Source organism: Phaethon aethereus, assembly GCF_964289735.1.
Source record: "Phaethon aethereus genome assembly, chromosome: 1".
Taxonomy (NCBI): Eukaryota; Metazoa; Chordata; class Aves; order Phaethontiformes; family Phaethontidae; genus Phaethon; species Phaethon aethereus.
Window position 1 is genome coordinate 131,753,279 of NC_138575.1, and position 12,366 is coordinate 131,765,644.

General features: G+C 38.1%; 1 protein-coding gene across 1 annotated transcript in view; it reads right to left on the reverse strand.

Moving 5' to 3' along the window:
* The window catches only part of POLA1 (DNA polymerase alpha 1, catalytic subunit), a gene marked incomplete at both ends in the record, with an annotated part of 209,080 nt that overhangs the window by 190,842 nt on the left and 5,872 nt on the right, over positions 1–12,366 (reverse strand). The window contains 6 exons of the mRNA XM_082004557.1: positions 3,970–4,086; positions 4,559–4,671; positions 8,045–8,223; positions 9,119–9,287; positions 9,530–9,725; positions 11,635–11,733. Coding sequence (XP_081860683.1) covers positions 3,970–4,086; positions 4,559–4,671; positions 8,045–8,223; positions 9,119–9,287; positions 9,530–9,725; positions 11,635–11,733 — 873 coding nt within the window. The remainder of the gene's footprint in view (positions 1–3,969; positions 4,087–4,558; positions 4,672–8,044; positions 8,224–9,118; positions 9,288–9,529; positions 9,726–11,634; positions 11,734–12,366) is intronic.

The window sequence follows — 12,366 nt, forward strand, 5'->3', positions numbered from 1 at the left end:
AAGGCGGCAAATCCAGAAACAACTATGGCATGAACAGCTACATGGAAGCAGAAAAGAGTAATATTACTGGGTATGAGAGCACCACTATGAAGTCAGAACAGCATTACAAATTAGCATACAAATGTAGATCTGAACTGTTGAGCCAAGGCAGCACCTCACAGGAGCAGGACATCATAGCTGTAACACAACATATGGCAATGCACTGCTTTTAAGCACATATTACTGGTGACTCCTCTCTTTTTTCTTTTTTTTTTTTTTTTAATTTAAAAAAACCCTCTCAGGCTTCAAACAAGTTCTTGTTGCAAACGCAAGCTGAACATAGTGTAAAAATAGTATGCTGCAGTGACTCATCCGAGTTATTCCACAGAGCTCAGCTCAATTACACAAGCGTCTCTGGTCATAACTGCAGTGAATGAATGCTTCGCTGCAGAGTAATCTGCCCTTCAAGTGGCCCTTCACAGAGCAGAAATGAGCAGCAGTGATTAGCTGCTAAGTTCCTAAGTGGAGTAAGGCTGCTTTCAAATTGATTTGTGAAGACTTGCTAACTTGGCAGCAGTGCAACCCATTGAAGCTACAATCAGCAGCAGGTGCGGGAGGAAATGGTATGACTTAAGTGTATCTGTTCGCAGGGACAAAGTTTGGCACTGGCAAGGCCAAGATGCACACTCACGCGCACACACACAGAGAACAACTTGTCTCCGTGTATAAATACTGGCGCTCTCTGCATCATCACAAAACTGGGTATTCTGAATAAAAGAACTTTGGGTGCATGACAAGCATGCTAGTAACCTTTCTGATTTCCAGCTCATGGTGGAAGAGTAAGTTTCTCAGTTTCACAATACTATGCCAAAACTCAGACTTCGTGTTACTCTGAATACACTGCTCAGGAGTGCTCTGCTCACCTGAGTAATATTGCCAATTTAAAAATCTTTCAAAAACACCAACCCTTAAAAACACGGTAGTGGAACACTGGTTGCACATCACAGAACAGGCGAGTTGTTCTAAAGCGTATCAGGTCTCAACCACAGAGTCGCAACTGTGTGAAGATCACTTTTTTGAGCATTCACTCAGCTGAGTGCCACCACCATTTCAATTTGAGACCCTGCACACACCTGTGGAAACACAGATGCCAGGGCTGTATAACAACACAACATCTCTGACTGCAATGAAAAGAAAGATGATGACTCCTTATAAAACCAGGCAAATTGAGATCTCGGAAGGGAACTAAAGAAAAGGAAGGCACAGTAATGGGACAACCCCAATACTTCCACAATTATCTTGCAGGCAGCAAAAGGATCCCCTACTGCAGAGATGGAAGCCTGGCCAGGCTTATGCCACTTGTTCACAGTGAATTTTGTGTTAAGCTGCAATAGTTGAGTTACTGTAATACTTGCCTTGAATAGTTTTACAAAGGCCCCACCAACAGCCCTGCTCTCCAATCCTATCTTTTCTCTTTCCCCCCACATTACTAGTGCCATACCCTCCTGCTAGCTCCAATTCTCATTAGACCCTTCCAGGAGGCAGTAACTTTCAAAAGCAGCAGAAAATTATGCCAGCAAAATAAAGCTGGATAGCCTTTTACCATGTTAGTAAAATTCAGTTTACTGAAGAGTCTGACAAATTCAAACAGAATATGAATTCTTCCTGTTTGGAAACACTTCTGGTAGGTTATTCCAGAGCTTCTCTGCATACCCAACTATCCTGCCTAATTTATTCATGAATTAAAATTTATAAATTTGTTCTTTTGCTAAAACTGTCCTTTAAATAGCTTTCTTGCTACTCATCCCCTTTTAATGTTTTTAGAGAATAAAAAAGTCTTATCATTATTCTTCACTTTACTAGGCTAAAAAAAAATTTAAAGCTCTTTTATAGTTATCTCTGGTATAACTGATTCTCCTTTTGTCTCATGCTTCCAATTACCACCTTTTGTACCTATCGTCGCTTGAGTTGATCACCCTGATGAGGAAAGATTAAGTGTTATAATATTCTAGGTAAGATCTGAACAGTGCCTTAGTGCTGCTACTTCCCTATTCCTGCTAGGGATCGCTCCTTGTGTTACAGCCAAGGACCCCAGACGCACTGTAGTCACATGTCTGGACAACACAGTTGGGTCTTTCATCCCAGGCTCCATGTAAACTCCGTAAAATTTGATCAGCTTTGAACTAACATCAGAAATAACAGTTCAAATACTTCCTGCATATGGTTTACCTTGATTTTTACAAGCCAAGGTTAAACTATATTACTCCATTACCTCACACTATTCTTCCTCAGCACACCGTGGAGGTTTCCTCAGATTCTGTTAACAGATGTGCATCTTTTCAAAGGCCTTTCCCCCTCCTTCCATTTCTGGAAGTGTTTGTATCCACTCTTTTACCGAAGAACTGATTTGCCCCAAGTTGCCTCCCTCATTCCTGAAAGGGCCTTTGAACAGTGAGCTATTACAAACTTGCTTTTCATCTGTTGTTAAATTCGTTCCTTTCCAATTCCCATACATAACAACTAAGTTATAATCAAATATACAAAAGAAATAACATTGATAAAACTGAAAAAAACCTGAATTTGCACCAGAACTTTGAAAGAAAATAAGCTAGAAAAAAGTGAAGTTTTACAAAGTCCTAATGAAGCGTGCATTTTCCCTGAATGGTGTAAATAACACTACATGTTGTTGAAAAGATGTCATTTCTCGCATGAATTTGCCATTTGAGAAACACTGCTCACGTTTTGACTTTAACAACATGAACTTTCTGAAGTATTCTAGCTTTGAATTAGATGACCTCCTGAGGGTCTTTCCAACCCAAATTACCATATGAACTTGATTTTATTTTCCCCTCATTTACTTATTGTTAAATTCCATTCTTCCCGCATTTTTACTTGCCATCTTATTTCCTGATCAACTACTCAGGAACAAATCTACAAAGTCACAAGATTGCCAGCCTGGGAAAAGTTACAACTAATTCCACACCACCTGGTAATTACAATGAAAGCCACCTTTGCCAGACTAATGACATCTTACTTCAAGAAATGGAAAAGTTTCTGAGCACTTCATTCTGAACACATCTTCATCTGAACACACATTCCTCTAACTTGCACGTTAGCCACCTTTCACACACACACACAAAGTCCCCACACCCCCCCTGCCAGAAGACAAATGCTCTATATAAATGAACAAGAAAAGTTCCTCACAACTAATTCAGTCCAAATCAGCAACATCAGCTGTTGTCATAACTCTGCAGGAAAAGTATTATATTACTCTATGTGGAAATTTTCCATTATAGCAACATTTTGCTCTTCCAATGTTCTTTTAAGCATTTGTTGAGCAAACAGGACACAGCAAAATAACACTCTAAGACTATTGCCCATAACTGTAAGCCCAGAACAGCTTAAGTTTCAAGACTGGATGACAGTCCTCACAACTTGCTACCTCCTGTATAAACGCACTATGACAATCCATGCTCCAAACAGCACATATGCTAAAAAGATAAATCTGCAAGAATAACAAGAAGGATGAAACATGCCAAGAGATGAAGTTCAGTAGGACACCTGGTCAAATGAAAAGATAGTCAGTGCACTGACCTATCTGCTGGACAACAGAATCTTTCATTTTAAACTTTGACACCATGAGCTGATACCCAGGCTTTAGGTATCAGAACTTCATCTGTTCTGTATTCTCAAAAATAGCTCAGCAAGCAAGACAGACAGACTGACATTCAACACAGTTTCAAAGAAGCTAAGGAATAAGTATTTTCAAAAGCATTATCTTTAAACTTCTGGTGGAACAATCATATTGCATATGTACTGTTCTTAAAGGAGTATGCATATTTGGGAAGACACTGGAATGGCTTTTAGGAGACTTACACATGTCCGGAGCTATATATGTGGACTTGAGCATAACCTCCCCCGCTGGACAGACTTCCCACCTTACGAACCAGAACAACAGAAAATGGCCACATAGGATGCTTGTAGACAAACCTTGGATTTGAACTTCATGATCTTATACTTTGGTGAAATGCAGTCATTAAATTCCTTGAAAACACTCATTAGAGTTACCGGAGTCTCCATCTCTTTGCCAGTGGACAGGTCAATTTCCTCAAAAAAAGAAGTAAAAAAAGCCCATTAATTTTGTTAAACAAATCAACAAAAAATGCCAGCAGACATGACCAATAAGTTGTATTTTGCTTTACTGTTATGAATCATGTACCTCTTCAAGGGAAAACTACAATGCAATCAGCCAAGAAAACACAAGTTTCAAAAATATTATTTGAAACAGAGTGTTTAAAAAGCACTAAGTTTTCCAATAATACTTCAAGACAACTTAGATTTGCTGCTTAGGAAATAAAAGGTAACAATTTGTCTGCAGTTGTTAATTAGGGTCGGGGGGAAGCAGCAATGCTCTACTCTGCATCTCACATGTGATATACCATGTACATCTTGTACTTTACCACCTACATCAGACAGCGCTGGCTTCAACAGTTCCCATAAACACACTGCTAGAACTCATAACCTGCCATAAGCAGAATGAAAGGTACTTATGTTTGACATGCTTAAAAGATATACTTACTGTTTCACGTGGCAGTAGATAAACAGTTCTCTCAATATTTTTCACTGTCACACAACAGCTGACATAGGTGTTTGCAGATTCAATCCAAACTTTGCCAAACAAAAACACCACACCTAAGTAAGAAGGGCAGAACAAAGAATTCAATATGCAATTCTTAAATTAAACATTCTTAGTGTTGCTTAAAACAGCTTATTATGTATTCTTGCACAGAAACACAACCATTTCTGGTTCAGGTCCTTGGACAACAAATCTTTCTGATGTATCAGCACATTCTAAATAATTTTAAATACCAGCTTTACAAATGGATACCTTCATGCTTCTACCTCCATCACTATAGTAACAACACCCTGATATGTGAAATTCAAAATAGCATCAAACAGCCAGTCTCAGAATTCTGTTCTGATATTCCACTTCTGCCTACATTAGTTTGATAATTCATGGCGAGAGGGAAGAAGGAGAAAAATCAGTGAAAGCTGAAGATAATCATAATGCCTGTGCTGTCAATCACTCCCGAAACATGTAATCTACAATTTTTCATTCTTCAGTTAGACCAGTACAACTAATCCATTCTTGCTACACTTTAGTACCACAAGATCAAGACTCTACTACTAATAAAACCTGTAGAAATACATTCTGAAGACAACAACTAGAAGCTGATCAACTATTTTTAACAAGTGATGACACTGGAAGATGTACGACATCCCAAGAAATCCCAGATGCTAAGACAGCAGTTGTAACTAAGGTAGACATTCAGAAAGCCTATACACAGCAGGACTAGTGCAACTGACTCTTCATCGTGGGCCACGTCATTATTGTACATGCACATCTCTGAGCCATGGAGAATGTGGCATTAGCACAAAACACTGCAAACTGCTAATCAAGTGAAGTTAAACTTTGAAATAACATAGAACAAGGCTAGCTGACTTTCACATATAGTTTGTGAATTACAAGTAAAATAAACTTCCAAGTACAACTCAAAAACCTGGCTTCACCCAAGTTCCCTTCGAACACCAAATAATTTGGAATTTGATTACATAAGAGACTATTAAGAGTAAGACATAAGAGACTACCCTATTAATCAAATCAGAAATATCAGAGCTGAGACTGTCTCAGAAACAGTGTTTCACATAAGGAAGATTTTGAAACCTGCATTTCTACTTGGTCTGACAATGCACAAACTTGGTTTGAGTTCTAATTTATCTTTGCCACACGATCTATCAGATGTAAAGGCACCTTTCTTACTCCATTAGATCCAAGATAAATCAGTGAAGATGCACTAAGGCAGATGACAGAGTTAGTATGACAGGCTAAGAAAAATCATTTCTTGAGTGCTTGGAATAGATGTGAACAAGACCGCTTTTGTCAAGGGCAGAAAAGAGAATGCTGCCGTTTTGAAGATGATGAGAGCAAGGATACAAGCTTCAGCTGCACAAAGTATCTTAGAGATTTTAATACAGAGGCAATCTTCAAGATTTAGACAGTTTGAATAAAAGGATCTAGAAAGAGCTCAAATTACAGATCTAAGTGACAGGGAAAATGAAGTTCCTGTCCTCAGCAATCTTTTTTTTTTTTTAAGGGGATAAAAAACTCAGATAGGTTTGTATCATACAGAAAGATGAACTATGGGAGAGACCACAAAACAGGAGTTAGTCGCTTGAACAGCTGGCAATATTAAGAGCATGGAGAAGTTAACCTGTCAGGCATACATACAAGCAGGTGAGGTAGAAAGAAGGATACACGAGACAGTCAGAGACAGGGTAAAAGGCTGCCTGGACTGCAAAGATGAACTTCAATCAACTCTAGCATGGACAAATAAGTGGTCTTAATCCCCAGATTTCACAGAATCAGAGTAATTTAGGATGCAAGGAACCTTTGGAGGTCACCTAGTCCAACATCCACACACACACCCCACCCGCCCCACACACACATAATGAAAGCAGGGCTAACCTGAAAGAGTTTTCAGAGACATTTCAGATGTAAAAACCAAGAAATGAGAGAAGAGATATCAGGACCTATCCCCTGTAAACCTGATTATGGAAAGAAGAAAGAAAGAAAAAAAAATGGGAGTAAATCTTATAAAACCCAGAGTCTGTGAAAAGAAAGATCATGTTACCAATGAACCAAAAGGCAAGCAAAGTCAAGTGACAGGGAAAATGTCTTGCAGAGGGGAAAGGAAGGGCAATTTTTATTCATTATTTCTTTAAAATGTTAATAGGATTACAATTCTCAAGTTCTCTGCCTAAGATAGTAAAGGGACTTATGAAAAGTAAGCCTCCAAAAATTCACTGAGTTTGAAAGAGTCTTATGATTATGCTATAGTATTTACTCTTCAGGCAATGCATTTGACATCACAGTAAATGAGGCATAAACAAAGATCATGAACATGTTAAACAAAAAAAGCAGTGTCAAAATTTTCCCTCTACATTACTAATTGAAAACAGGTGCAGTCTTTATTATTCAATCCTGAAAAAGTCATAATGAGAAAACAACACTCCTTGCACGCAAGGAACAGAAATCCTTTCATAATTATGTTCCATTCAGCAACCACTGACTTGGAAGACAAAAAAAAAGGAAAAAGAACAATAGTGGTGTCTTTAAAAGTGGCAATTTTATATTAGAGCCATTGATTTCATCAAGATATCTGTGATTATTACCACTCCCATCACCAAGCTGTTCAGCCCAGCAGAGTCTCATATTTAAGTTTGGCGTCCCAACTCACAACAAAAGGTATAACAAAAAAACTTATCTGACTCAATGCTTACAGCATCAACCCAAAAAAACTTGAACAACCTATGGAAGAACCTTCCGCTAAACCTACATGAAGCATAAATTAGAAACCCAAGAACCTAAAGCTGCTGATGAAACGAGAAGACAGATAGCGCTTAGAACAGATGTGAACACAACTTAATTTTGTCAGGGCTGAGATCAGAATGCTGCAGTTTTGAAGACGTCAAAAGGCAGGATTAACACCTCAACTGCACCGAGTATCTTAGGGATGTTAATCCAGAGACAATCTTCAAAATTTAGACAGTTTGACTAAAGGAATCTAGACAGAGCTTGTATTTTTCCTTGATAGACGTATCTTTCCTTCATATAAAATAATCCACCAGTATTTTAAGTTACAATTACAGAAACAAGAAGAAAGTATGCTCAATTGTTGGGCCACTGATTAAGAAATTAACAGTATCAGCTTATTCCTGGAGTGCACAGGGTTTTAAGAGGGCCAATGGGTCACCAACATCGAGAAATGCTAGTAGGTCCCTTTGTACCTCCCTACTACTATCCTAGACCAAGAGAGAACATTCCTACTTTGACCAGTCATAGTGCCCTGCACTGAGGACAGAGGTGCAGAAAAACAAGAGATCCACATACAAGTTACAGAGCACAGGGAGACTCTGTATCTAGACATAATTTAGGTGCGTCTGAAAATCCCAATTACATAAGAAGAATCAGAATAGCATTTTCTGCCTTTAACTGAATAGTTACCTGGCTGACTGTACTGATCTTCATAAGCATCCAGCCAATAAAATCTTAAGACTTGATCATCATTTTCCCCATTCACAAGTGGAAGGAGATTGGGGTCCAGCTGAACTTCTGCCACTGCTAGATCAGCTTCGTCCTCATCAATTCTGTCCCAACATGAGATACCTGGGAGAGAACAACTTCTGCAGGTTTTGCAGAAGAAGAAAGAAACAAGAAATAAAATTGTGCCTTTGCTATATCCACCGTTTCGCTTTTTTCCAGTCCTATATTCTCAGGCCTTTTGTTGCTCTTTCCACTACCAAGCAACATTCCCAATAGCTGGGTTTCCTCAGATTTCTTCTGAAAAGAAGGATGGAGTGACAGAGAGAGAAACCCACATGCAAGTAGAGTTCTCAGTACACAACACACAGGCTTTAAAAGCCATTCACCTGGTATTTCAGCCTTGGTCATTTGAATGACTTTTACGTAACAAATATATCCATCCATTTCTACAAGTTGCTCAGTGGGAACAATGGATCATTTCAACAAAACTACCTTTTCAGTCATTAAAGTCTTTTTGATAATTCAAATATTTTACAGTTTAAAGTTATGGAAACATATGATCCAAGATTCTTCCAAACAATCAAAAAAAACAGGGAAAAAAACCCCTTTTTCCCTATTTCCAAAGACACAGCTGTTCACCATGTGAAATTGCTTTTAGCAACAATACTTTTAACTACAACTAACATTATGAAATACCTTCATAGTTGCTTAGAATAACCACCGTTAGCAATTCCTCATTTTTGCTTATTGGCACCAAAGTTCATTGTTCAACACCCACATTGAGTCACCCTGATGTACTGAAATACATGTTCTGTTGTCATATACTAAATCCCAACACCATCAAGTATTTTTCAATTAAGTAGCTATCAGCATGTTCAACATTAACATTTTTAGCCTCAGTACAAAGAAAAACATCACATAGCATTATCATCATTCTGTCTGTATCACAATTACCCCACTGGCAAAGACAAGTCTAAGGTTCATAGATACTAAAAGCCTTCTTGGTGGATGAAAAAAAAAGAGAAAGATTCTTACAAGACAGATGTTTCCTTCTTCTCTGATTCTAGCTGCTCCATCTCTTTCTTTTCAATTTCCTTGTCTCTCTCCAAGCTTTCGGATGTCTCAAGTATAGCTTCCACATGCTCTGCTTCCATAGGTTCATCAAAGTCCTCCTCATCAAAATCCATCATTCCCTGATCATCATCTGGAAGTGTTGCACATAGAACTAAAGGCTTGAATCATTAAAATGACACATTGTATATACTACAGTGGCATGCATAGATAGCATTCTATATGTATGAATGTAATATACAGTGTCAATACACAAACAAAATATTACACCTAAACTATCTAAGCATCTAACGAGTAAAAACTAATAAGTGTTTTAACACTGATATGCCATATTTAAAGAGTTTCCAGCACTGCATTTTGATTCCTTTTTGATACCTGCAATAGCTTTCTCTTCTATTGTCTTCACTACTCCCCCATTTTCTGTAGCTTTTTGCACATACTTGGTATCCTTGTTTTCAGAGACTATGACAGATTTTGTTGTGTAATTGGCATGTTCAGGATGAAATGAAGCTGGAGGAAGAGCTTCCTTTCTGAGATGAGCAGGAGCTTTCTTTGATATAGGGGTGATTACCTGGAAGACATTTCAGCCATAAGTTTAAAAAAAAAAAAATCTCTTAAAAGCAAAAAAGGAATAAAAAAAAAATCTAGCACTCACTATTTGCAGAACTAATAACCAGGGCTAGGGGAAAAGCTCCACATATTTGCAGCATGACAGCTAAAACTCCTCAAGAGTAAACTTTAAATTCTACACCATCATTTCTGCTGCGATGCATTTCTACTATAACTTTAAAAAGCAGTTTACAACAGGCCATGGTTGACATTTAATTAAATGTCACTATTTTTCCCACATAACATTAACCCATTCCTAAACTAAAACCTCTATCTGTGTCAACTGAGTATGTGACAATATATGTCAGGCAGGGACACAGCCTGGAACAACTCAGGAAGGCCAATATGGCAGTTTACACCTGTTCGTATCAGTAACGAGTTCAAGGTGTCTACAAGACACCATGGGTCTAGAGAGCAGAGCACTTCTCCATTGGATTTCTTCATGCTGCAGACGTGACAGGGAGAGTGAGGAGAACCAAGAAACTGCGTTTCAGCATGCTCTGCAAGCCTGAACTCTGAGGCACTAAATACATAGTTTGTTTTTTGGACAGGATACCACTACGGCAGCAGCTACAAAACCATCTTCTTATGGAAGATGTGTATGAAGTGGCCTCCACCATGACCAGCAACAGGTCTCTCTGCATTTACTGGCCCTTAACCTGTGGTAAGGTCCAAAACCTTTATCTTCAGGGAAAGCTGTTACTTGAAGACATAAAATTTAGACTTGCACACAACCATTTCTACAGTTTTAATCTCAGCTCAGCTACTTCTACTGTGGCCAACACCAGACTTGGCCGTTAAATCACCTTAAACAGAAAGCAAATGTCACTTAATCTACTTTCACCAGCAATTTTTTGCTAGCTCAGACAGATGAATTTATTCATACTTGTATTTCTGCTCGTCTCCTGAAGTAGAAAGCATCACTGCCATCTTGCTTTTTATGCCCATTTATTTTCTAAGGCTGCACTCTTCATCCTTTTCAGCTGATTAATTGTCTAAAATCTCCAATTCCTCCTCTTAGGACCACAGAAGCTATCAGCTGAACAGCCTGTCTGGGAATTAATTTCCTTCTCAATGTTTCCTCCAAAAGTGACCACTGTTTTGCACCATAAAGACAAAGATCCTCTCTTACTGTATCTTCCCCTTTTTCCTTTTTCAATTACTTGGAGGCTCGAACACAGCTGTTGAAATGAGTGCCACTGGTGACTATTTTCAACATAAGAATTGATGTCACTATTTACACAAGGTTTCACAAATCAGATTTATCTACTCTACTCCATTTGCCCTCTACAGGCTCTTACCACATATCTCATTGTATTTCCAGCTATAAAGCCCTTCTCATTTACCAGAACTCTTAACAAAATGCTAGCCTTCCATCCTTAGCAGCCCATCCCTCCTTTCACTCCAAAATCTTCCACTAGGGTCAACTTCTATCCACAGCTTCAATTTTCCGTTTGCTTTCCATTTCTGCAGAAGATGAGGGGTTTTTTTGCCCATGCCCACAAATACTCTTTCTAATGCTTATTTCACTTCCCATCATCCTTTCCTTGCCACAGGGTCTTTTCTACTTTTAGGAGAAAAGAAACAAAGCATCACCTTCATGTGATGCACCTAACATAATAAAAAGGGCATGTCAAATGTAACAGCTACATACTACTACTGTACTAAAGATACAAAAAGTTGTATTCTGTTTATGTATTAACATGGAAGGGGAAGAGGAAAAATGCATGAAGTTACACAGTAACATTGCCAAGGAAGCTAATGAGAAAGGTAATTTCTAGAAAAAGAAATTAAAGACAACAGTATTCAAATCAACTAAAATACATATTAATACTTATTAATGAGAACTTTTTTCATTTTTTTGCCTTTACCTTAGGAGTTTGGGACTGCACAGAGAAAGGATTCAGTGGTACTCCAGCAGATCTTTTCCTTTTCAGCATTATAATTGGTGGTGGACTTAACTGAACAGTCTGAATATTGAGAGAGAAAGTGACAAAATTAAGAGGTGGTATTTAGTGTTTTCTTTTGCCTTGGTTAGTAGTATTTTCCATCAAAGAGGAAGGCCACCAGTATTTCTCATTTGCCAAGAAAACGCACCTCCTGATACACAATTCGGCCACATAAAAAGAAAAAGTTATCTGAGCAATCAGCCCATGAAGACAGACACCAGAATTTTTTTTGGTAAACAGTTTGAGAAAAACTGTCATCAATAAGTGAAACAGTTTTCAAACTGTGGGCATTTCAATAGCTGACCTTTAATGCCCGAGTATCAGAATAACTGGTGGGATGTTCTTCAAGTCTGCTGAAACAGTAGTACTGAGCATACGTCCCTTGAGAAAGGCAGAATTGCTCTTTCAGCATGGTCACACTAGAGGAAAACCCATTTTAATTTATTTACATGAACAGATATTTTGTAGTCATCCTTATCAACAGCTAATAACTAAATACTAATAAATTAGCAAATAACTAATAGCTAATAAATAAAGAAATTTTAGAAAACAAGTCACAAAGCCACAAAAACCAATAGCTAATGACTATTTAAGTAAATAGAAGCCGTAATGTAATTATTAGAATTATTTCCCCTGATCAATGCTCCACAAACT